At 43.6% G+C, this 26,561-nt stretch overlaps 1 protein-coding gene across 3 annotated transcripts in view; it reads right to left on the bottom strand.

Annotated features, from left to right (window-relative positions):
• atp13a2 (ATPase cation transporting 13A2) overlaps nucleotides 1–26,220 on the bottom strand; it is a 45,601-nt gene extending 19,381 nt beyond the window's left edge. For 2 of the 3 annotated variants that reach the window (XM_029621985.2, XM_029621987.2), the window contains exons 1-25: nucleotides 26,069–26,220; nucleotides 20,261–20,343; nucleotides 19,949–20,116; nucleotides 19,804–19,862; nucleotides 19,463–19,535; nucleotides 19,259–19,338; nucleotides 19,009–19,086; nucleotides 18,762–18,831; nucleotides 18,346–18,480; nucleotides 18,051–18,117; nucleotides 17,721–17,852; nucleotides 17,328–17,489; nucleotides 8,662–8,772; nucleotides 8,456–8,502; nucleotides 8,112–8,300; nucleotides 7,637–7,843; nucleotides 7,411–7,521; nucleotides 6,539–6,695; nucleotides 6,246–6,357; nucleotides 5,969–6,093; nucleotides 3,976–4,160; nucleotides 1,261–1,353; nucleotides 1,039–1,118; nucleotides 612–764; nucleotides 385–481 (exon numbers count right to left, since the gene is read on the bottom strand). In XM_029621985.2, coding sequence (XP_029477845.2) covers nucleotides 385–481; nucleotides 612–764; nucleotides 1,039–1,118; nucleotides 1,261–1,353; nucleotides 3,976–4,160; nucleotides 5,969–6,093; nucleotides 6,246–6,357; nucleotides 6,539–6,695; nucleotides 7,411–7,521; nucleotides 7,637–7,843; nucleotides 8,112–8,300; nucleotides 8,456–8,502; nucleotides 8,662–8,772; nucleotides 17,328–17,489; nucleotides 17,721–17,852; nucleotides 18,051–18,117; nucleotides 18,346–18,480; nucleotides 18,762–18,831; nucleotides 19,009–19,086; nucleotides 19,259–19,338; nucleotides 19,463–19,535; nucleotides 19,804–19,862; nucleotides 19,949–20,116; nucleotides 20,261–20,343; nucleotides 26,069–26,096 — 2,802 coding nt within the window. In that variant the 5' untranslated portion in view covers nucleotides 26,097–26,220. Of the gene's footprint in view, nucleotides 1–384; nucleotides 482–611; nucleotides 765–1,038; nucleotides 1,119–1,260; nucleotides 1,354–3,975; nucleotides 4,161–5,968; nucleotides 6,094–6,245; nucleotides 6,358–6,538; nucleotides 6,696–7,410; nucleotides 7,522–7,636; nucleotides 7,844–8,111; nucleotides 8,301–8,455; nucleotides 8,503–8,661; nucleotides 8,773–17,327; nucleotides 17,490–17,720; nucleotides 17,853–18,050; nucleotides 18,118–18,345; nucleotides 18,481–18,761; nucleotides 18,832–19,008; nucleotides 19,087–19,258; nucleotides 19,339–19,462; nucleotides 19,536–19,803; nucleotides 19,863–19,948; nucleotides 20,117–20,260; nucleotides 20,344–21,388; nucleotides 21,498–26,068 lie in introns of those variants that run through there. The other variant, XM_029621986.2, reaches the window with a different exon arrangement.
• Between the last annotated feature and the right edge of the window lie 341 nt (nucleotides 26,221–26,561).

Genomic DNA, 26,561 nt, shown 5'->3' with positions numbered 1-26,561 from the left:
GTGTATGTAAACTTCTGACCCACTGGAATTGTGATACAGTGAATTATAAGTGAAATAATCTGTCTGTATATAATTGTTGGAAAAATGACTTGTGTCATGCACAAAGTAGATATCTTAACCGACTTGCCAAAACTATAGTTTGTTAATTAACAAGAAATTTGTGGAGTGGTTTTAATGACTCCAACCTAAGTGTATGTAAACTTCTGACTTCAACTGTACATACAATAATTAAGTTTAAAAGACTATAGCATGTTTTTTCTAAAGCGATGAAACATGAGAAAGTATGCACAATGAACCCCTCCAAACTACTGTACACATTATCTGGCATATCTCCTGTCTTTCTTTCCAGGGGTAAAGAAACACTATAAGCTTGGCAGAACTCACAGTGTAGAGGATGAGCACAGAGGAGAACTGGATGAGACTGTACAAGGCCATGTACTTGAAGAGACTGAATGATGTCACCAGAGAACACCGGCCCTCCCTGTGAGACAGAGGAAGAATCACCCTTGTTAAAAAGAATGACAACGGCACATATTATTTTTCCTTTGACATTACAGTACTCATTACTGTTGGATGTCAGGCTACTCTTGAACAGAGTGTGGTGTACTTACCGGATGAGTAGAGGCACACAGCTGATGTTGTCTGACTTGGAGGTGAAGGGAGAGGCCACGGATGCCTCTGCCTCTGACAGAGACACGCCTACGTCTGCGGCCCTTAGGGCTCCGCAGTCGTTGGCCCCGTCTCCGCACATGCCCACACGGTAGCTACACATTGAAGGAGAGAGGGTGAATGGGTGAGAACTTAGGACTATTCCCTTTTCACACTACCGAGCTGTGCCGAAGAGAGCCCAATCAATGGAAGAATCTGCCTGTCTGTCCATCTATCCTTTCATGTACCTTAATTTGCTACCGAGTTCCTTTGTGTCTTCCTCCTTTTCCCTATGCATGACTCTACCCTCCATCTCTCTCATTCTAGGCTGGTCTCTTCTTCCCTGACTGGTTTCCTCTGTTCTTTCCACCTCTGTTCCCCCTCTCTTACTTCAGTTTCTGCAGCTCTGTGACCAGCTGAGTCTTCTGTTCAGGGGCCATCCGTGCGTAGACCGTTCCCCGCATCAACACCTGAAAACACAACGCACTTATAATGCATTGTCTATTCTACACAATAACTGACCATTCAGAACCATTTCCCCAGTATGTGTTAAAACTATTCAGCTAACTGGGTGGCTGTTGAGTTGAGTGGACAATGGGAAGGTGGTCTCACCTTTGGCAGATACTCAGGGAAGTGGTCACACAGCGCGGAGAAGGACTTTCCATTGATGGCCAGGTGATAGTTGATAACACCCTGGTACAGACCCTGAGAAAGCAAGAGGCGGTGAACTGGAGTATTACAAACAGTACCTTTCATAATAGGTATGGCACAAGGCATAGGTCTGTCTCAAAATAAAATTATAACATGAAAGAACAGTGGGGTGGATCCTAACTTCCACTTCCTAAAATGTTTCACTTAGTCTCCCATTGACATCAATGCATGACTAGATTTCATTAAATTTTGTCAGCCGGTGAATGTCAAGCAAATAACTGCCGGTCTCACTGTAATTGACCGTTAATTAACATAAAAACATTTAGCATCTCCTGGCTTCCACACATAGCCTACAAGCCACCGATGCAGACGTTTGGAACATTTACATTTTAAAAAGTCTAATAAATCCATGTAATACAGCCTACACCATCACAATAAATCCATTACATATTTTAACAGGTCTAAAGAAACATGTTATGAAGAAAATGTAGTCTATTTCAGAAGAACAGAATATCATACTCTAAGTTGTCCTCATGTTAAGCCCTGATTTGGCTATGGCTACACTGGTTCCTTTAGCAGACACGATTTGCTTAGAATTCCGTGGCATTATTTTATAGTACGAAGAAAACAACTGAACATAGCTGAATAAAATAGAAAGGATATTCTTCAAACGATTTGAGGGAGAGAAACAGGCACTCCTATATGCTTAATTTAGTTATTTATGTAACTTTAGTTGTGATACAAATATTGTCCTATATGTTATGATTTTTTAATACATTCTAAGGCTGCATGATGCGACTAATGATGATTTGATGAAAGTTGCATAAAAGGCATGAGCTCTGCCTTTTGTTTATGCGCAGGCTGTACACACTTCATCAGTCTCTCATTCACAATTTTAAAAGCACTTGATAATGCCTCGAATTTCCCGGCTGCATCCCCTTTGGGCTCCCTAGCGGTCTAAGACACTGCATCTCAGTGCTAGAGTTATCACTACAGACCCTGTATCACAACCAGCCGTGATTGGGAGTCTCATAGGGCGGCGCACAATTGGCCCAGCGTCATCCAGGTTAAGGTTTGGCCAGGGTAGGCTGTCATTCTAAATAAGAATTTGTTCTTAACTGACTTGCCTAGTTAAATAGAGGTCAAATAAAAAATATATAATTGTGTGGCAGTAATGCCCACTAAGAAAAGCCATGCCTTCTACGGCCAGTGGCCATTGTGCCCTTGGGCTGAATATAATAATTCCCTTCTCCCGACTGTGTGCCGAAGCACCTCTAACTCACATGATTGGATCTTTCTCACAGGCTACAAGTGAAGCCTGACACATCGGGAAGGAAACCTATCCAATTCCGAGGTGCATATTGAAGATATTGGAAGAACTGTCCACATTTACTTTTTGTCAGCCCACAAGATGAGTAGGCCTAATGAACAGCAAAAGCATTAGCCTATGTCAATCTACTATCCTCCATTGTACAAAAGTTGACCAATTCTATTCTGTGCGAGAAATAAATATTTCAAACATAGTCTGGGACAGTTGTGGGATGGGATGGATCCCAAATTAATACAACCACTAGCATAAAAAAACTGTTTTAAGCAATGACCCTGACACAACAATTCAGAACGTTTAGCTCAAAATGTTGATAAACTATTAGGCCATTTCTTCACATTATAAGCACAGCAATGTGGACACGGCAGTAGGCTATAAGCACAAATGTTCAATTAGGTAGTGCATTTTTATGGTGAAAATAATCTTCCCCAAACTTGAAACTCACATGCTGCGTATGCATGCCAGTTAAGGCTCTACACACGTTGTAAAGCAGATTCATGTGTTTCATTTTAAGAAGTTATTTGGCCACTTTAGTTGTGATACAAACCTAATCAAAACGTATAGGCCAGGCAACATGAGGTGTGCAACGATGATTTGTAAAAGTCCAAAAAATAGTTATGCCTGTTTCTTGCCTTAAACTGGGCATATTTCCCAAGTGATATATATATATATATATAGTGATAGGCCAATATTGTTACCCATTAGATTATTTTTGATTTTATCTCATCTTTACACATACTAAATAATGTGTGTGAAATTCATTTTGATTTCGAATGAACGATTATCATGCACCTGTCTCAAAACAGGGGCAAAAAATACATGTCATCTATGCACTTAAATAGCAAATGGAGGATGCTTTCCCCGTGGTTAATTTTTATGCCAGCCAGATATCTTTACAACAGGAGTATAGCCTAAGCAATGTGCTTAATATTAGGAAAGTTTAGAAATAAATATAGTAGGCCTAACCTATAGAAAGCTTATGGGATCCTCCTATTTTTAATAGAGGCTATCACATTTTCTCATGCAATTGCATAGCCTATAGAAATGTTGCACAACAAGAGCTCATGGGCTCTCAATAAGTTTCTGATTACATTTGTATTGATGTCAGAGTGATTAAAGGGACAATAGAGTGCTGAGTGCCAGGCAGTTAGAAATTTTGGTAGGCTTCTAATGACTATCAGAAGCCTAATTATCGTGACTCAGCGGTCAAATGGAATTTGAATGTCATCATGACTCGTGACCGCCGGTGTGGCGGTAATACGGTCACCGTAACAGCCTTATGAATGACCAAGTGAAATTTGGACTTAAGTGGAAGTTACGAATCGCCCTAGCATGAGGTAAAGACAAACCTGAGTGTACATGTCTATGGAGCTCTGTGTAGCTGTGTCCTCCGTCCCTCCTTCCCCCAGGTGGAAGCGCAGTGAGGGCAGAGACTGGGCGGTCTGGGGGGTGGCGTGAACAAAAATCACCCTCTCGTTTGAGCCCAACATCCCACAGGTTCGAGCCACATTGACTGCAGTCAGAACGTTGTCACCTGTGAAGTAGGAAAGGAAATACTTGGACTACATGGCCTGCTGTGGGACATACTGTAATATTTTTGAGTGAGAGGATTGGACTTAAGAGTGTATGCCTTAGAGTGGGTTGCTCTGGAGGGCCATAGCATGTGCATGTTTTGTTCTAGCCCAGTGTCATGACTGTCCTGATCAGCTCAGGTTACAGGAGACCACAAACCTACAGATTATCTCTCAACCCCAACAGAGGAGGAGAGATCTAGGGGTCTGAAGATGTGGGGGGTTTTATGACCCCTCACACCCCTGGTAAATCTCAGGCCACAGACTAATTCCTTTGTCCTGTTACTATGGAGAACCAGCCTCAGAACATTAAACATGAAATAAAGGGACTTTGGAACAATGGTTTCCGTCAGCCACAATGGTGGTCATGACGATAGATGGAATATGAAAATGTATGTCATTTTTGTTATTAAAGGTTAATATTACGAAAACATTGAAACGTGAAGAGTTTTCCTAGTATATGTTTGATGTTTAAACATCGTACGTTGTGTGGAAAATGTCCAAATCAAAGGGAATGTTTTGGTAAAGATGAAATGTTAAGTTAGAGGTCTAAAATTGGATTTGAGTGAAATCTAGAACTTGCCCTCATTAACTTGGTACGCCCAGAGAATTGCCCTAAAGACGGTTACGCCCACTTCTGACCCAAGGGTAAAAAACCTGTGAGTAAAGAATTCACAGAGAAGACTACGTGACACAAGCTGCAGCCAAGGTCTACAAAGTCAACGAACCCAGAACGCAACACAAGTTTGAAGACAAAGATATCCTTTTCTACCCAAGCTACGGATGAGTAGCTGTGTCTAAGCGGGTGAATTCAAGTCAAACCACCTAGACTCCATCTCCCATCGAATCGTGGTATCTAAAAGGTTTCATTCCTATGCTGTGAGCTCTGAGCTACAGAGCTGTCTGTCCTCAGAAGACCCCTTCCAGAGCAAAGGGTGAGGGAACAGACTCCTAAGCCAAAAGGACACTGACATCGGGAGGACGATCAGAGAAGTGCGCAGTAGAAGTGCGTCATCGAGCAGCTGAACGGTCCCCTTAACGGTCCACGCAGAGCATCCTCGGAGACCTTCCCCACGTAATTACATCATTATATTCTGACCCATAAGAGCGACAGTTTGGTGCAAGGCTAGGGTTAGAATAAGCATAGCTGACAAATTCACCCAAATGTATATTTCTCTCGTGTACTTTCTTTTTTCTCTCTCTCTCTTCGAAATCCCCATTTTGGGTAACACGCGGCATAGTGTGTTGGCCCGTTATACTAAGTTCTAACCAATAGCATATAATGTGTTTTGTCTATGTGTATCTTTTATCATCATTTTAGCTTTTTAGTAAATAAATATTACACTAAGATTGGTGTGGTACGAACTCATTGGTGAGACCCGGGTCCGTGCAGATTCACGGGCTACATGGCGTTCAGAACGAGATTGGTAGAGGTAACTGGTTAATTAGCGGCTGTTGTAAAATCGATATTCTGATATTCTTTGAGTTAATCTGGGAAATAGAAACTCAATATAAACTAGTTTTCCCATGGTGCCCCAGGTTAATGAGTTAATAATTGCTTGATTCAGATAATCACACAATTAGAAACTTGTAATCATTCGATGAACAACAGTCGTCACATTAACTAATACAACGTCACGACACCAGCACTAACCCCGCCTGGGGGAAAAAAAATCCTGTACACTGCGGTCCTCTATGGCCATGACTGATATTTATAATAGTCAAATTATGTTTGGGTTACAAAGACAGAAAAGAGATATGCTATTCATACCAGTGACCATGACGGTACGAAGATGTGCCAATCTGAGGGTAGTGATGACCTCCGCACTCTCCGGCTTGACCAGATTCTTCATCACCAGCAGACCCAGGAACTGCATGTCTCGCTCTACCTCTCCCCTGTGGACACCAACACAGCTCCATCAACACCTACTGACGTGATAGTTCACCAGCGGAGCCATAGGCACAGGTTTAGAAGAATTCATTGAGGACTTGGGTAGTAGCTAGAAGGGACATAACCGCATTTGATGTTCTTCATAAAAATGTCCTACCGTTCAATGGTGCTCAAGTCAGTCTGCCCATACAGTGTTTTGTAGCCGAGAGCTAGCACCCTGAAGCCGTCACTTGCGAAAGTACGCAGGGTGTTTGAGAATTGTGCAGGCACTGCAAGTCACGGGTTAAAGAAAGACAGTAGAAGTAAACAATAACCAAAAAAAGACAGACTTAAAACACAATTACATCACAAACCAGTGCCAATGCTAATCTTACAGCAACTTATTCTTTCTGTGAAATATCTATTTCAATTCATAGCTCTCTTCACTCTGTCTCCCTCTCTCTTCCATACCGCTTTCTCTCAGGCAGAGGCTGGCCACCATCTCTGGGGCCCCTTTGATAAAGGCGAGGGACGACTGTCCCTCAGGATTCACCGTCACCACACTCATCCGCTGGAGGGACGAGGAGAAAGGGAAACGCTGCACGAGGGCCACCGCCTCGTGGATGGACTGATGGGACAGGAGAGAAGAAAAGCATGGTTAAACTCCCTGGCTTGAATCCTTCATCATAAGGCTTTCAAAACAGTGTTAAAGCCATTTCACAGATGTCATGATAACTGGAAGTCCATTTATGACAATGGCCTTAACACAAACCACTATCTACTGTAGGTCAGTGTTTCCCAAACACAGTCCAGGCTACCCCAAGGGGTGCACATTTAGGTTTTTTGCCCCAGCACTACACAGCTGATTCAAATAATCAACTCATCAAGCTTTGATTATTTGAATCAACTGTGTAGTGATAGGGCAAAAACCAAAATGTGCACCCCTTGGAGTCCCCAGGACCGAGTTTGGGAAAAGCTGATCTGGGTAAAGGGATTCAAGTGTACCCATTGACACAAACATTGCAGAGTTCCTATGAATAATGAATTAATAATCTGAGAAGAACCCAAGAACAAAGAAAACCTTGTCAGTAGATGGGGAAGGCTAGGTAGGTCACTATTAACCTTGTGAGCCAGACTCGAAGTCTGTCACTATGGAAACAGGCCCACATAGCACTATCTAGGCCTAGGGCTAACTTTTTCATAGTGCCAACCCCTTTGGTGTCCACAGATCTGGGCCGACAATAAAAGCTAAGAGCTTCTTCCACCACATTGATTGAATTCACTTATTCAATTCTTTCAGATCTGTGAACACCTCAGGGGCCATGACCACGTGGGATACTCACTACACTCTCAGATTGGAGCGGACAGGCAGGGGGTCGCATCACTGCCAGAACCCTGTGACCTCCGAACTCTGAGTCTAACGTTTTGTCATCTCCTGCAGGCTCCTCCAGCTCCTGGCAGGAAAAGTCAGTAAGTCACATACATGAAATACTCAGCCCCTATTGAAGAACTGACTTTGCACCTAGTACAAACACTCCATAAATATGGTTCTTGGTTTCTCAGTCTTACCCAGCCAGTAGACTCGATCATCTTGAGCTCTAGAGGGTCTCCCAGGGGTTGTCCCCCCAGCAAGGCCACAGAGTGGCAGCAGGCCATTGCAGAGAGCATGGGTCCCTGGGGCAGGAGGCGTGGGTCAGGGACCAGCTCAGAGAACCCAGCTCCACTACCCTCCATCACCCCCCACACATCCAGTCCCTCCTCAGTCAGAGTGCCTGTCTGAATAGAGAGGAATAGAGAGTGGAGACACACTTCCTTCTTCAAAATAGTTCTTCACCAGGGTCATGTTCAGTAGAGCGTAACGTAGCAGAGCGTTTTGCAAAGAAAAACAAAAACTCGGGTAGTAGCTCCGTTTCAAAATGTTTTCTCCTGTTGTGTGCTTACAGAACACGACCAAGATATGATTTCAACTGCTGTCAGTCCTCCTAGCTGCGTCCACCCCAAAACACACACACACACACTAGGGCATACTGGTTTGGGGCCTCACCTTGTCAAAGCAAAAGAGCGAGACCTTCCCAGAGATGTTGATGCGTGGGGGACTTATGCAGAAGACCCCTTCTCTCTTCAGACGACTCTGGGCGTAAATGGTACCGGTGGTGATAGCAGCAGGGAGGGCAGGGGGCACCACAATGGTCACAATATCCAGAGCCCGAATCACCAGCTCCCACCACGTGGTCTAGAGACACAATTACATTTTATTAAGAAATAATCCTCAGAGGGTCAAATATTTTTGCCCAGGTCCAAAATCACCACATTGTTGTTTGTTTATCTAATCAATTAGGGTGGAAATGAACTCATGGTATTAATAAGGTTGGTATGGCAAATACTTACGTTGGTTCTGCTTAGGATCACGATGCTGTATACTGTGCCACACAATGCTGAAACACAATTAAATATTGGTTCATGCTGAAATTACATGTTTACACAATACAAGGGGCTAATTGGTAATACTTTTATACTTCTCAAAACTTGTCTAGCACCCATTTAAAATAATTCAAAAGTTACGACGTGCAACTCTACTGTGTGTCGGGGCTTACCTACACCGCCCAGGAAAAGCAAGAACTTAATAGCGTCTTGGTAGAAGCGGAAGTTGATAGGTTGGGGGTAGAGGATGGAGCTGACCAGGTCTCCCTTGGCTGTGAAGAACCCTGAGGGACAAAAACCAACAACATTGAGTGGAGGACAAACACAGTCCTTTTATAATGTAATATGGTGAGGTCTAATTATGTACAGTGCCTTGCGAAAGTATTCGCCCCCCTTGAACTTTGCGACCTTTTGCCACATTTCAGGCTTCAAACATAAAGATATAAAACTGTATTTTTTTGTGAAGAATCAACAACAAGTGGGACACAATCATGAAGTGGAACGATTTCTTTTCTCATTTTGCCTGTCATAGTTGAAGTGTACCTATGATGAAAATTACAGGCCTCATCTTTTTAAGTGGGAGAACTTGCACAATTGGTGGCTGACTAAATACTTTTTTGCCCCACTGTACATACAGTGCCAGTCAAAAGTTCAGACACACCTACTCATTCAAGGATTTTTCTTCATTTTTACTATTTTCTACTAGAATAATAGTGAAGACATAAAAACTATGAAATGACACATATGGAATCATGTAGTAACCAAAAAAGTGTTAACTGATCGCCACCCAGTCATCAAGGCAAAGGGTGGCTACTCTGCATGTGATGGTCCCACCATGAAGCATGGAGGAGGTTTGATGGTGCTTTGCTGGTGACACTGTCAGGGATTTATTTAGAATTTAAGGCACACTTAACCACTATGGCTACCACAGCATTCTGCAGCGATACGCCTTCCCATCTGGTTTGCACTTAGTGGGACTATCATTTGTTTTTCAACAGGACAATGACCCAACTCACCTCCAGGCTGTGTAAGGGCTATTTGACCAAGAAGGAGAGTGATGGAGTGCTGCATCAGATGACCTGGCCTCCACAATCACCCAACCTCAACCCAATTGAGATGAGTTAGAGTGCAGAGTGAAGGAAAAGCAGCTATCAAGTGCTCAGCACATGTGGGAACTTGTTCAAGACTGTTGGAAAAGCATTCCAGGATTTTTTTTAAACCTTAATTTAACTAGGCGAGTCAGTTAAGAACAAATTCTTATTTACAATGACGGCCTACCCCGGCCAAACCCATCCCATACCCAGACAACATTGTGCCAATTCTGCGCCGCCCTATGGGACTCCAGATCAGTTGTGATGCAGCCCGGGATCGAACCCGGGTCTGTAGTGACACATCTAACACTTTGATGCAGTGCCTTAGACAGTTGCTCCACTCAGGATCGCCACTCAGTCGTCAAGGCAAAGGGTGGCTACTTCGAAGAATCCCAAATATATTTACATTTGTTTAACACTTTTTTGGTTACTTCATAATGCCATATGTGTTATTTCATAGTTTTGATGTCTTCACTATTATTTTACAATATAGAAAATAGTAAAAATAAAGAAAAACCCTTGAATGAGTAGTTGTGTCCAAACTTTTGACTGATACTGTACATACATACATACATACATGCATACATACATACATACATACATACATACATACATACATACATACATACATACACATACATACATACATACACTGTACATATTGTAACGGTTTTGACTTGAGGTTATTATTTATAGGGGTGCCAGGTAGGTTGTGCCTACCAGAGAAAACATTGGTTTCTCCTTTTAGTTTGGGTGGGAATGAGTCCCATCTGGTCCGTCAAGTCTACACCAATACAAAGGACTCATGTAAAAGTCAGGATGGAAATAAACTTTTCATAAACCCTTAAAACATTGGAAAGAACTTCCAAAACAACTATTCTTTTGAGTGGGTTGTATTAACAACAACAATGATTACGCACACATATAATATAACACAATGATTTCTGGTTCCTCCAGAAATGTCCTGTACCTCGGGCCTAAAAAGAGTCCAGCCCGGTAAAGGAGTTCAGTGAACTCAAGTGACTTTTGTCACGCAATGTTTGTCCGTTCATTCCGTGTAGCGTAAACCCAGTATTAAACATACAATCAATATAACAATTATTTTACCACAGAACTTTAAAGCGTATCAACTCTTAATTAAGTCATCAACTACAACTAACTACATAAATCACAGTATACATCACATCCAAACAAATGAAATACCGTATACAAAAAGGTGGTAGTCAGTCGGTCAGTCAGACAATCCAATCCGCCAATAGATCTCCAGCGGAGAAAGGCCACGAAGAACGGAGAGGTGTAGTCCAGGGACCCAAAGAGTGGATCCGATCCTGGGTAAACTCTCTTAGGCTACAAAACACACGTTTAACGGCAACAAAACAAACGGAATAGCGAAGCTTCGGAACTGAGGGTTGAACACATCCTCATGCACGTCTCCATCACAACCCCACTTTCGCGCAGCTGATGCTGGCTATTTAATTGGGAATTAAAGGGAAAGTGCCCTATTGGAAGGAGCTGCACTGAGACGGTTCAGAAAAATTCAGGGCCGTCACACACCCCCTCCCCTGGAAAAAGCCGACCATTGCCCTGGAAGGAACATCTTGGTCGGGGAAACCGAGAAAGGTCTCATCACTTTCCTCTACAAAAATATTCATTACTTTTTGGAGCTCACGCTCCTCAGCTGAGGGGTCACAGGCCTTAAGGTGCGAGACTTCTGGGTCTGGGAATCCGAGAAAAGTCTCCTCACTTTCCTCTTCAAAGATATCCAGGACCTTGCGGCGCTCAATCGCTTCCAATTCCTCAGCCGAGGGGTAACAGGCCTTAAGGCGTGAGACATGAACAACGCGCATATCTTCACCTGTGTCCTCTTTCACCACTCGGTAGTTCAAAGGGCCCATCTGCTCCACAATCCTATATGGTCCTTGCCATTTAGGAGCGAGCTTGGCCGAGAAGAATTGTTCAGCTTTCGAGTAAGGATGAGAGCGAAGCCACACCCGATCACGAAGCTGGAACTGCATGTCTCGTCTGTTCTTATCATAATTTCTCTTCTGCTTGAGTCGAGCCTGGATCATGTTCTTTGAGACAAGAGCTCTCAAGTCATGGAGATGGACTACCTGGTCATAGCAAGCAGCGTCTGGAGTAAGCTGCTGGGGCTGTAGCACCATATCCAAGGGTCCTCGGAGAGGACGACTTAGGTTCAGCTCTGCAGGTGTGACTCCAGTGGACTCTTGCACAGCAGAATTCAGGGCAAATCGAAACTCGTGAAGGTGCTTGTCCCAGTGTTTGTGCTGGGTCCCTACATAGGAAGCAATCATTGTCTTCAAGGTTCGATTTACTCTCTCAGTGAGATTGGTCTGTGGGTGATAGGCCGTGGTCAACTTCTGTCTCAGGTTCCATCTTTGGCAGGTCTCCTCAAAGAGATCAGAGACAAATTGGGAACCTCGATCAGACAGGATATAATCAGGCACTCCCCAGCGAGTCAGGATCTCTTTCGTAAGGATGTTAGAGACGGTCCTTGCTGTGGCCTGACGCAGGGAAAAGAGCTCCACCCACTTTGAATAATAATCAACAAAAACAAGCATGTACACATTCTGATTGGAGCTTCTAGGAAATGGACCCATCAAATCCACTCCTAACATTTCCCAAGGTCGGGTAACCACCGTTTGCTGCAACTTGCCAGCAGGCTTTCTACCTTCTGGTTTGTACATTTGACAAACCTGACAATTTTGGATGTGTGACTTCACATCCATGCTCAGATGTGGCCAGTAGAGTAACGCTTGCAACCGCTTGTAGGTTTTGAACCTGCCCAAATGACCAGCTAATGGGTCTTCATGGAAATGTTGAAGCAGTTGTAGGCGTAGAGTTTCCGGTATGTACATTTGGTAGAGTGTTCTGTGAGGTAGTTGTACGACTCGGTAGACTTTATCTTCAATGATGGTCAGCTTTGTGGTAGGATTGACCATCTTTTCTCCATCTTCCAGGATAGTCTGGTACAAAGCCTGTACTTCTGGATCATCCTGTTGGGCTTTCCATATGGCCTCATCAGAGATGGGAAAGTCCGTTTTGGGCGAGTCTCGACTGCTTGACAGGACAGTAGCACATGTAAGATGAGGGACACCGTTATCACAAGCAGGAGCTCTGGACAAGGCATCTGGAACAGTGTTGTATTTTCCTTTCCTGTATTCTACTGCAAATGTGAACTCTTGCAACCGTAGAGCCCATCTTATGAGTCTGGTGCTTGGTTTGTTGGTCTTGAACACCCACACAAGGGAGGAATGGTCAGTGACCACAGTGAAGTGTCTTCCTCCAAGTAGTACCTCCACTTTTCCAAAGCCCAGACAACTGCAAGGCACTCTTGCTCGGTTGTGGAGTAGTTCCGTTCTGCTCCATTCAATGTCCGACTGGCGAACGCTAGCACTTCTTCAGTGCCAAGTCCAGTCTGTTGGACTAGGACAGCACCAAGTCCAACATCACTTGCATCAGTGTAAACAACAAAAGGGCAATCAAAGTTGGGATGACCTAAAATGGGAGGTGTGACGAGATGTCGTTTCAGGGTTTCGAAGGAAGTCTGGCACTCTGCCGTCCATTGGAATTTCGCTCCTTTTCGCTTCAACGCGTTGAGGGGTTCTGCCACCTGGGAGAAGTTCGACACAAACCGATGGTACCATCCAGCCATACCAAGGAACCGTTGAAGGGCCTTGAGTGTGGTTGGCACAGGGAAGTCTTGTACAGCCTTTGTCTTTTCAGGATCCACATGAATGCCGTCGAAAGACACAATATGGCCAAGGAACTTCAGGGAGGTTTGGCAGAAGTTGCTCTTCTTCATATTTAAGGTCAGACCAGCTTCTCTTAGCTTGTCCAACACTGCTTGAAGATCTTGAAAGTGTCTTTCTCTGTTCTGAGAGTAGATAATTATATCGTCCAGGTAGACGAAACAGATCTTCCCTTTGAGCTCACCTAACGCAATCTCCATGAGTCTTTGGAAAGTGGCAGGGGCATTCTTTAATCCAAAGGGCATCACCTTAAAGGAAAACAAGCCCTCAGCACAGACAAAAGCAGTCTTGTCCTTGCTTTCCTGGTCCATCTCAACCTGCCAATAACCACTATTGAGGTCAAGGGTAGTGAACACAACAGCGCCAGACAATGACTCCAGGATCTCGTGGATGGTGGGAAGAGGATAGGCATCAGTCTGGGAAACATTGTTGGTCTTCCTATAGTCCACACAAAATCTAAGACCACCAGTCTTTTTTGGGATGAGGACAACAGGAGCAGCCCAGGGAGAGGAGGAACGTTCTATTATATCTTGTGTTAACATATCATTAATGAGTCCCTTTTGGATGATTAGCTTCGCTGGGGACAAACGATATGGCTTTTGCTTGATCGGCATTTCCTGTGTAAGGAATATTTTGTGCTTCAGGAGCCTGGTGCGTCCCAGCTTTGAAGTACATACATCAGCATTATTCTGCAGCTGTTCCAACAGCCTTAACTCCTCTGGCTGTTCCAGCTGAGCTCTTCTCACAGCCTGTAAAAGGAGATCGTCAGAAGGATTATCGAGGGTTAGTGATACCGGAGCAATGGCAGAGAAGACTGCCACATTTGAACCCCAATCATGTAACTTCATAGCTTCTGATTGGAAGAAATGCTTCTCGCTCGGATTGTATGGAAACCAGTAGCAATTGTGTGCGATATCAATCTGGACACCACTGAAGTACATGAAATCAATTCCCAACACGACAGGAAAAGCAAGGTTCCTGGTTTGTAGGATAACAGAAGGAATCATATAGGAGCGGTTACACAGGCGGAACTCTACCTCACTCCATCCAAGTGGTTGTCTAGCCTCACCATCAGCCAGATAGAGTGGACCTTCTGTCCACGGCTTCAAGTTGTATTGTGGACCGTTAACCTCCTTCCACAGTTTCTCATTGAGCAGTGTGTAGGATGACCCGGTATCCAAGATGGCTCTTCCTGTCCATGGGCCTATGGACAGGGGTAACACCAGTTGGTGCGGTATGAACTGAAAGGAAGGGGATGTCGATGTGGGGGCGTAGGCAGTGACTCTTGGGGTTTCAGCTCTGGTTAAAGCACCCAGAGAAGGATGGTCATTGCTGCGAAGAGAGTTAGGTGTGTTGGCCTGTTGTGATTTGTGGTTTCTGGAAGGGTTTACTTGATACGGTCTTGGACATGTAGCTGAAGAATGTCCCTTTTGGCTACATCTCCAACAAAACATGAGAGGGGTCTTGGCTGGAGACTCTGGCTGTTGTTGATAGTCTGTCTTGGGTGTCTGTTTCTTTCTCTGGTCATATTGCTGTTGGCATTCTCTGTCCTTCTCAAACTGATGTCCCAAGCGAACCAGTCCATCGACAGTGGTGACTCGTTCTCGGAGTTGACTGGCTAGTAGTGGGTTGATGTTCTTCAAGATCAATTTAATGACCTCTTCCTCCTCAATGCCAGGTTTCCACCTTCTGCACAGGGAGTGGTAACCGTATGCAAAGTCACGGATACTCTCTTTCTCTCCTTGTACTCGATTTCTGACTCTGTCTGCCAATTCATCTGTGTAGTCCTCAGATCGAAATGCAGAGGAAAACTTGGCCTCAAAGTCAGCCCAGGAGGTAGTGGTGAGACGTGCCACATCCCACCAGTCTCGAGCTGTCCCATGCAACACATTCCTCAATGTGGCAAGGAGTTCTTCGTCAGCCAGGGGATTGAGTGCAAGAAAGTCACGACATCTTTCTAGATACATTAGCGGATCAGGACTGTCATCTTTTTTCCCAAAGGTGGGAAATTGCAATTTAATGGGCATCGCCCCCACATGACGTCTACTCAAATCACCATGAACAAACGAGCTAGGAGGGATTGAGGAAGTAGAGGGGGAGGGCGTTATCGGACAATGAAAATGAACACCAGGATGCATGGTGGATTGCATCCTGCAAGGGGTGGCTGCAGCATGGCTTGGTCTTGGCTGTTCAGAGGTGCCAGCTTGGCCCTCAGTGGTCTGAACTGAAGTGGACACCAGGGAAACTCTGTGTAAGGAGTTGTGCCTAATGGAGGCCATGTCCACAGACACGTCATCCAACATTTTAACACAATTAGAGAGCTCTGTCTGCAAGTGGTCTACAGTGTTAACCATGGGAGAAAAAACTGAATTAACGTCCTTGAGGACCTCAGTGTGGTGATGTTGCAGGCGCCATTGGAGAGTGGCAGTGAGTTGGTTTCGTTGGTAGTCAAACTGCCTGTCCATGGCACCAGTCATTTCCCGTCTTCCACTCTCACTGAGCTCTGTCAGCGTGTGGGTTAGAGTGCTCAGTGAGTTTCTGAATTCCATGGCACTCTGTTGTTGCTCTTCCCTCAGACATTTGAATTTATGGTGGATAAGAGTTTGGAGATGTTGTTGAGTCCGACGAATATCAAGGATGTCACCTTGAAGTTGTAAGACTACAACCTCTGGAGATAAACCAGACAATGGAGGAAGGTTGGGTGTCAGAGGGAGGACTAGCTCAGTACTTCCACACAGATCCATGTCAATAAGTGAGTAACTGGTTAGACCTCCTGTGGCCTGTGGCTCAGACCGAGCATTCAGATTCCCATGGCTCTGGCCCAAATCAACTCCATTATCTCCATTCACATTATGATTTGTGTTGTCAGCTTGATGGTCAGAATGGCCCTGTGTATTCCCATTGACAGGTATTACATGGATGAGCACCTTATCTTGGGGTGAATCCATTGTTTTAATTCCACAAAAAATATTTGCTTTGGTTAGTTCTCAATGTTGAGCTGTCCCATCTGGGGTGCCATTTTTTATGTAACGGTTTTGACTTGGTTATTATTTATAGGGGTGCCAGGTAGGTTGTGCCTACCAGAGAAAACATTGGTTTCTCCTTTTAGTTTGGGTGGGAATGAGTCCCATCTGGTCCGTCAAGTCTACACCAATACAAAGGACTCATGTAAAAGTTAGGATGGAAATAAACTTTTCATAAACCCTTAAAACATTGGAAAGAACTTCCAAAACAACTATTCTTTTGCGTGGGTTGTATTAACAACAACAAGGATTACGCACACATATAATATAACACAATGAGTTCTGGTTCCTCCAGAAATGTCCTGTACCTCGGGCCTAAAAAGAGTCCAGCCCGGTAAAGGAGTTCAGTGAACTCAAGTGACTTTTGTCACGCAATGTTTGTCCGTTTATTCCGTGTAGCGTAAACCCAGTATTAAACATACAATCAATATAACAATTATTTTACCACAGAACTTTAAAGCGTATCAACTCTTAATTAAGTTCTCAACTACAACTAACTACATAAATCACAGTATACATCACATCCAAACAAATGAAATACCGTATACAAAAAGGTGGTTGTCAGTCGGTCAGTCAGACAATCCAATCCGCCAATAGATCTCCAGCGGAGAAAGGTCACGAAGAACGGAGAGGTGTAGTCCAGGGACCCAAAGAGTGGATCCGATCCTGGGTAAACTCTCTTAGGCTACAAAACACACGTTTAACGGCAACAAAACAAACGGAATAGCGAAGCTTCGGAACTGAGGGTTGAACACATCCTCATGCACGTCTCCATCACAACCCCACTTTCGCGCAGCTGATGCTGGCTATTTAATTGGGAATTAAAGGGAAAGTGCCCTATTGGAAGGAGCTGCACTGAGACGGTTCAGAAAAATTCAGGGCCGTCACAATATGCATGATTTAATTGTCTGTTGTTTGACCTTTCATATTGGTAGTGTAAAAGTATCCGTCTCACCTGTGCTTGTGACCACGGCAATGGCCCCGCCCCTTCCTGGCCGGCCCCCTTTGGCCTGGATGCACTGCGTGCCGCAGAAGAGGGTGTGTCTGCGCTGGGTCTCAGGGCTGTAACGCCCCCCAGCAGCCGGCAGCGGGGTCTTCATCACAGGGACACTCTCACCTAGAGGTAAGGCAGGTGGCTATTACAATGGATTCACATTGCTCACTACTAAGAGCTTCAAAAGGTTCAACAATCAACGGAGGAGACATTTAACGAGTTGATCATTGGCAAGTTCAACTAGACATTTTGTGACGAGAGTTGAGAAAGTTTCAACTTAATGCACATTTCAGCCAGACCTCAGTGTAGTTCATGACTGAAGTCATTTTGTGATCGAGTTCTGTTTGGCCTCACCGGTTAGCATACTCTCGTTGACCATGCACTCCCCGGCCAGCAGAGCAGCGTCGCAGGGCAGCAGCAGCCCCTCCTGAGGGATCAGCACACAGTCCCCCGGGACCAGCTCCACAGAGCTCAAACTGTCCTCCTCTGAAAGACAGGGCCAGGGCATCAATTGGCTCCTACTACAGCAGAGGATGCAGACTTTTGTTTTGGGGATTTGCGTGTATTGTTTGGTATTACTGCACTGTTGGAGATAGGAACATAAGCATTTCGCTAAACCCACGATAACATCTGCTTAAAATGTGTACGCTGGCTGTGGAAGTCAAAAATGGAGGGAAAGCTCACCCCCGGAGCTTCTGCGCACGGTAACATTGGTTATCTGCTGAGCCATGCTACGGATTGTGTTGCTTTGCTGTGGAACCACAGAATCGACAATTCAGTGGTGAACATGTAGACAGCTAGATGATAGTCTGCCCTATAACAGGCAATAGGAAAATATGAATATAAAAAGGAGTGTTGCATAATGTATCACCCACTATAACAGAACCATAACAATCTCAAAAATACCTATTTGTACATTTATCTGAAAGCTTTCATGGGACCACAGAAGACATGGGAGGAGCCTCCTGGTGTCACTCACCTTGCGGATCTCGTAGAGAGACACACATATGGAGATAAGGGAGATGATGACGATGCAAGCAGCATAGTAGTAGTAACTATCAGTCAGCCACAAAGCAATGCTGAACACCTGGAACACGTAGAATGGGTTGAGCACCTACAGAGATGGAGGGAGGGAGAATAGAGGGATGGATGGAGAAAGAGAGAGAGGGGTACAGAGTGAGCAGGCCTTAAACCTGTATTATTGTATGTAACTGTTGGTAGATGAAAGTTTACGTGCAACAATGAGACCTTAAGCCTAAGTTTCATGATTCGGCTTTTGTGAATGTATATTTCCTTTATGAATATAAACAAGTGCACCACTGCAAATGGTCAGTAAATCTAGTCCTGTACATGTAAATCAATGAGAAAACGTCAATCGTTGTTCAAGCCAATAACCTCCTCAATCAGTAGTCGCATGAAGGACTTCACAGGCACATCGATGAGATTGGTCCCATAGACCTTCCTCCTGAAAGATGGAGAGAACTGGAGTCAGACACTGGATGAGGCAGCAAGGGGGGGGGTGAAGTGTGTGGAAATTAAAGTATGTTTGACGTGAGCGTTTGAGGTAAGCCTTCAAAAAGAGCTAGGTCCAAGAGAGGACCCTTGAGGAAAGGGTGTGATACTATAATGTGGAGCAGTGTACCTGGTGTTCTGCTCTAGGCGACTCAGGCCCTCCCGGAAACGATAAATGTCGGCACATGTCCAGTCCTCATTGAGGACACTGTGGAGGAAGAGGCAACTGTCTTTACATCAACATTTTATGTATGTATATATATATATATATATATATATATACACACACATACATAAACATAAAATGTATATATATATAAATATAAATAAATAATTGCCACTGACTCTAGCCCACACCTGTTTACACCCCCATACAGTACCTAACACGACAGAAGGCTCCCTTCCTGGCCATCCATACGTAGCGCAGCCCCTCAAACAGGTAGTAATGCAGCAGCGGTACCTGAAAGCCATTCAGGATGCATAAAAGCTGCAGACTTCTCTAGCCATTGGCTCTCTAGCTGCACCTTCAATACAATTTAATTCAATTCAACTTTGTTCATACAACTTTACTACCCCTTCCTTACCTCCTCTTTGTGTAGCTGGACAGTATCTCTCCAGTCTGAACTGTCCTCCGCCTCACTCCCTGCCGACTCCAAACTACCGAGAGCACAAGGAGAAACACTACATCAGAAGTCAGGACGAGCAACATGAGTTGTTACAGAGCAACAGATTCAACTACATACAGGAGTCATTGTACAGGAGTCAGTGCATTCCAGCTGACCAATATCCAAACACTGAACATTTGAAAATGGCAGTGTTTTTTTATGGTAGCACTGACAGAGCAATTCTATTATGGCTAATAATATGGAAAATCTTTCATGTCAACATACAACAGATGGTCTGATGATAAAGACGTATATCTAACCTGCCCTCCTCCAGCTCTTCTGTGAGGACCTCCACGACATACTGCTGTCCGAAACTGTCCTGAGAGAAGATCAAGAATAAAACCATTAACTCAAGTGCTGCTTCCCAAACTACCAAAAAACACTGAATCATGACAATGACATTACCCTCAGAAGCAGAATATTGGCGAAGGCCAGGGGACAGGAGTTGCAGCGAGCAAGGACCCCTAGACGAGGGCGCCAGCGAAACAGCACCAGCAACAGACCCAGGGACAACACGGACCCAATGTGACACAGCCAGACACGCCAGCGCACCCATCTGAACCCCTGGACATCCTGACACACAGACAGAGAGAGCAATCAGATTAGATGTCATTCATTCAAAAGCAGCACATTGATTTCCAGCTGTCATTTTGCATTGCAGACAAGTTGATATGGAACCCATTGTTTAGCTTGCAGCACAAAATTAAAGGCTCCTACCATGTGTGTTTCGGGTTTGCAGTGGGGTTCTCTCCTTGGACTAGGGGAGCAGAACCCTCCCGGTGGCTCCTCCTCCGGACAACCTGTGGAACAGGCTTGAGGTTAGTCAACAGACACAGTCAACAAAGTGACGCCACTGCAAACACAACATAACACTGCACTGCATGTACACACCCATTATGTTAACATTAACAAGGCACACATAAGCTGTAAAAGTCACCAATGTCACACACAGCTCACATGAAAGAAAGGCAAATGTATTACACTAGCAGTATGAATGAATGAACCAATTGGGAATCAGTGTAGGGGGTCCATTCCACTTTTCATTCAATCAGCTCAAGTAGGTGAATGTAAACAAAATGTATTAATAGAAAAATTCTTATATATCGGTGTAATCCTTCATTTACACATTAATTGACACGGGTGGGCATATGATTGATGTGGCCTAGATACTCAAACAAATAAGAGGGTGTTGTTCCATGCCTAGTTTCAAATACAGTAGGGTTGATCTATTTAGTTCTACAAGTTAACAAACTCAATTTTTCAAAATAAAGCTTTTGTAATAAAACAAGGAAGACCAAGGGGTTACAATACTTATTCAGGTTATAGAACAGACATTTTTGGGGGGCAAATATTCAGTTAATAAACTATACAGTTACAGTGGATAGCCTAAAATGAGTTAAATCTATCCAACTCGTGCTTGCCTGCACAATGTTAAGGTCTATACACAGCGAAAATAGGATATTTGATAAGCCAACACTAGCCTAGATATTATCATTACCAGTTTATACCAGAAAAAGTAATCTGACAACAGATATATTATTCCCTTGGAAAGACAAGACCCTTCTCCCCTCTCTCTCACTTCAGCAGCTACGACCGGTAAACGATGAAAAAGAGACCCGTCTGAATAGATCACCATAAGTGCGGTCGAGGTGAGGGTAAAACTAATTTCATCGACTCGAATATCCTATCGAAATAAATAATATATTAACAGAAATGTTGACAATCTTGAAGATGTTTTGGCTTCCGGGTATACACGTATCAGTAACCTGTTTTAGTTACGATGTAAATATCATCACAGATGTTGGCTTTCTATTTATTTGAAATATCAACGAAAGTAGTACTTACCTTATTTATCTGCTCATAATTATATCCGAAACTGTGATTAGAGTAGTTGGCAATGCTATTTTTGCGTCGCGTGTCAAAAGCGCACCTGTGTTTACCTGTCTACGTAGCAATGCTCCGATACGCATGTCTGTCCAGTTTCACTGTCGAGTTCCGCTACCATTCATTATGGCCGACACACTAATAATAACATGTAGGCCTACGCATACTGTATTTCCCTCGTTCATTTCAAATTATTTGATTTGTAATACTGGCACACAGTAGTGGCTTCAACTTCTGAGGTCCTATCAGGTGCCACACACATGGGTATTAGCCTGTCTGGGAAAGTATTGAATTAATTGTCATCTGATTGATTCCTTTGAGAAAGATTTATGGAATGATATTGCATTATTAGGCTACATTGCTTTTATATAGAAACAAAGTCACTATGTGTGGGCTAATATACATTTGTCATCATATTAATACTGCCAATATCTGGAATCGCCTTCACAATGACCACTTTGTTTCCATACACACCACTTTTGGCTAGCTCCCAAACTTGTTTATAGGGAACTTGAAAGGAGCATACCACCCTGCATCCCACTGCTGGCTTGCTTTGGAAGCTAAGCAGGGTTGGTCCTGGTTGGTCCCTGGATGGGAGACCAGATGCTGCTGGAAGTGGTGTTGGAGGGCCAGTAGGAGGCACTCTTTCCTCTAGTCTTAAAAAATTTCCCAGGGCAGTGATTGGGGACATTTCCCTGTGTAGGGTGCTGTCTTTCGGATGGGATGTTAACAGGTGTCCTGACTCTTTGCGGTCACTGAAAAATCCCATGGCACTTATTGTAAGAGTAGTGGTGTTAACCCCAGTGTCCTGGCTAAATTCCCAGCCTGGCCCTCATAAGGTCACCTAATCATCCCCAGTTTACAATTGGCACATTCATCCCCTGTAACTATTCCCCAGGTTGTTGCTGGAATGTGTTCTCAGTCAACTAAAATAAAAGGGCTTGTGGTGGTGCTCTTAGAGCTGATGTTTTTGTTGGTGCAGAAACCACAGCGTAGTAGTATTTTCTTATAAAACCACATTCCTTTAAGGATTTTACAGAGCGGAAACTGCAACTCAACGGGCTGACTGACATAAAGCAATAGGCCTCTTGGTGCCAGTGTAGGCTAATGTAGTAATATTAGTTTCATTCAAAACATATGAAGCCCAAACCAGTCCCTATAAACTAGAGTTCTCCTGGCTTCAAGTAACTATTCAATTGACATTGCACAAGAATCCTAAACATCTGGATCATGCTGCCTACAGTAGTTTCAGGGCTAACGCAAAGAGGAACTAGGCTATTCTGTTAAGTTTATTATAGTGTGTGTCATCTAGGTCAATGTTAACATAATCCTGTTCCTCCACACCATTGACTGAACCAATTAAAAGTTTGATATTTCGTTATATTTTATCTTACCATTGCTCATCTTTTCTTCAATAAAATGTTCACACTAAGTAGCTCACAATGAATGCCCCTAAGTTCCACTTCTTCAGTAAAACCTAATATGTTCATTTCCAGTTGAAGACACAGGAAATTATAGTGCTAAAAGTGACAGCACTGGGCAGAAATCTGAGCTCACGAGACCTACGAATACTGAGAGGTAAAACCAGTCATTCCTCCAAAGCCCTCAGCAAATGTTAAATCGGATACCATCTCTATCTCCCACACCCAGGAACTCGTAAATCCAGGGTAAGAGAAAAAAATGCTCCTTGCATAAGACTAGGCCCAACTGCTGAGGGTGGTTTTATTTGGCGCCTCAAGTTGTTTTGTTGTTGAATTTTCATTGTTGGACATAAAATGAAATTTCAATCTATCAAATATATTTATAAAGCCCTTTTTACAGAAACCCAGTCTAAAACCCCAAAGCAGCAAGCAATGCAGATGTAGAAGCACGGTGGCTAGGAATAACTCCCTAGAAAGGCAGGAACCCAGCAAAGAAATCTAGAGAGGAACCAGGCTCTGAGGGGTGGCCAGTCCTCTTCTGGCTTTGACGAGTGGAGAATATAAGAGTACAGTGCCTTGCAAAAGTATTCATCCCCCTTGGCGTTTTTCATATTTGGTTGTGCTGCAACCTGTAATTTAAATCGATTTTTATTTGGATTTCATGTAATGGACATGTAATAGTGTAATAGTCCAAATTGGTGAAGTGAAATGAAAAAAAAAAAACTTGTTACAAAAACCCCACAGAAAACATGGTGCGTGCATATGTATTCACCCCCTTTGCTATGAAGCCCCTAAGATCTACATGTACGCCTGTTCTGAAAGGCCCCAGAGTCTGCAACATCACCAAGCAAGGGGCACCACCAAGCGAGCGGCACATGAAGACCAAGGAGCTCTCCAAACAGGTCAGGGACAAAGTTGTGGAGAAGTACAGATCAGGGTTGGGTTATAAAAAAATATCCAAAACTTTGAACATCCCACAGAGCACCATTAAATCCATTATTAAAAAATGGAAATAATATGGCACCACAACAAACCTGCCAAGAGAGGGCCATCCACCGAAACTCATGGACCAGGCAAGGAGGGCATTAATCAGAGAGGCAACAAAGAGACCAAAGATAACCCTGAAGGAGCTGCAAAGCTCTACAGCGGAGATTGGAGTATCTGTCCATAGGACCACTTTAAGCCGTACACTCCACAGAGTTGGTCTTTATGGAAGAGTGGCCAGAAGAGTGGCCGTTTAGTGTTCACCAAAAGGCATTTGGAAGACTCCCTAAACATATTGTTGGATTCGGGATAAACTTTGAACATTGAGATTAAATAATTGATAGATCAGAAGCATAGAATATAAGGAATGGAAGAGACTGGGTTTTATGTCAGAAGATGGCCGCCTCTCCTTCCAGTTCTCTGCTGCCAATGACTGGAACGAATTACAAAAATCTCAAACTGGAAACACTTATCTCCCTCACTAGCTTTAAGCACCAGCTGTCAGAGCAGCTCACATATTACTGCACCTGTACATAGCCCATGTATAATTTAGCCCAAACAACTACCTCTCCCCCAACTGTATTTATTTTGCTTCTTTGCACCCCATTATTTCTCTCTCTTATTTGCAAGTTCTTCCACTGCAAATCTACCATTCCAGTGTTTTACTTGCTATTTTGTATTTACTTCGCCACCATGGCCTTTTTTTGGCCTTTACCTCCATTATCTCACCTCATTTGCTCACATTGTATATAGACTTATTTTCTACTGTATTATTGACTGTATGTTTGTTTTACTCCATGTGTAACTCTATGTTGTTGTATGTGTCAAACTGCTTTGCTTTATCTTGGCCAGGTCACAATTGTAAATGAGAACTTGTTCTCAACTTGCCTACCTGGTTAAATAAAGGTGAAGTAAAATAAAATACATAAAATGTACTTTTGTCTTGTGCACGTGCTTTACAGTAGGTCAAAAGCAAACAAATATTGATTGCCACACAGAGACCTGGCAAAGTGTTGGTCAGTAACTTCCCTGCATGTGTGCTACTACCTCTGCCAAGAGGCTTAGGCTAATTGGCACAGGCTGTTCCCACAATCAATACACTGAGAGGGTTCAAGGAATCAGGACTAGATCATGATTCAGCCCTTACTGGAGAGGCATGGCTGGAGTTGTCACATGTTAGCAAATTCAGCTTGTGCTGTTGTAAACCATGTATCATGATCATTTCATCATGAGAGAAAGATTTAGTTGTGCATGCAGTTTTAAACATAATCATAATTCAATCAATCATAGTTCAATTTTGTTGAGCTAAATCCTATTCATTCCAAATTAATTAATTATTATAAAACTGATTGTGCCTTGACAGGTGAGTTGTCAGAAAGAGTTTTAAGCCGGCAACTCCCATAGCTAGACAACACAGAGGTAAACAACCTGCAGTGTCAGTTAGCTACAACTGTGTTCACAATAAATGGTTCAGCTACGGTTGCTACAGCTGGTCAACACCGACTTTGCACATTTCCCAAAAGCAAAATGTTGGATTAGTTTGTAGCTCAACACCAGTGTTTTCCAATACAAATACTGCAGAGAAGCATTCAGCTGCAGATTATAGGTGCCAACTCCGTGTGGTCTGCGAACCTCAAAACAGATGCGCTCAGGGTTTAGAAACTCTGTGGTGTCAGTGTGCTAGGCACTAGATCTGGTCCAGGGCGTTATATTAACCACGGTTGCTATTGCAGCTAGCTAGTACACGTCACTATTTTAGCTAGCTAGCATACAGTATCTAGCATTCTAGTTAACGTTAGTTAGTACCTAGCTTCGAATTCTAAATGTGACTTCACCACCACTTCTGTTGGTGAAAGTAACGCAAGAGTTTGCTAGTTACTAGCCGACTCAGCTCAACGATTTATGTTGGAGTTGAGCGGCGACTGGTGTGGGCGGAACTCTGACGTCATACAATTCCGTTTCTATCTGAAACTACTTTCAGCACCCAGAACAATGTCATGTGTAATTTCGGGCTATTTTTTGGGTGCTGAAATCATTAAAACAAATATTTTAAAAATGCATTTTATGTGACGTCTGCACTTCAGTCCGCCCACGCTAGGTACCGCTCAACTCCAACATAAATCGTTGAGTTTAATCGGCTAAATTTGGTAGCTACATACATTAACGTTAGATCCAATGTTCATTCCCCAAGCAGGATTGTCAGGGGGTGGCGTAACGGCCATACTGCAAAACTCACCAAGCGTGTCCATGCTTCCTTTAGTCATGATAATTTAGTAATCGATACCATAATTAGTTGCCAGTCATACAACTGGCAAAGTGATGTCTTTGACTAGCACAACAAGTACCCGATACTAGCGAAACCGTTATCTTCCGTTTTGCCTCTCTATCCCGTCATGTGACACCAAACGCATTTCTACGGAAGCCCACGAATAGTTTGACAATAATAAAGAGTTTATTCAACAACAAAAAGTTAATAAATAGGGGTTGGTATGCAATGGGGTTTGTTTTTGTTTATTTTGATCAGTAAGCATAGTGTATATAATCTGAAAATGACAGGGGAGATCTTTTCGGGGGCGTTGCCACCAAAATAGAGCCCCACACCTAGACATGAAATCAAATTTCGCCATACAATATTTACGAGATGTAACATACATTTTTCCCAACTCCATTCCCCATGTTTTGAAAACATACTTGCATTCTGAGTAGATCTTTGGCCCAAAAACTATTCT

This window comes from Oncorhynchus nerka, linkage group LG20 (genome assembly GCF_034236695.1).
Source record: "Oncorhynchus nerka isolate Pitt River linkage group LG20, Oner_Uvic_2.0, whole genome shotgun sequence".
Classification (NCBI taxonomy): domain Eukaryota; kingdom Metazoa; phylum Chordata; class Actinopteri; order Salmoniformes; family Salmonidae; genus Oncorhynchus; species Oncorhynchus nerka.
The sequence above is the reverse complement of the archived record's forward strand: the minus strand, read 5'-3'. Positions and strand labels throughout refer to the sequence as shown.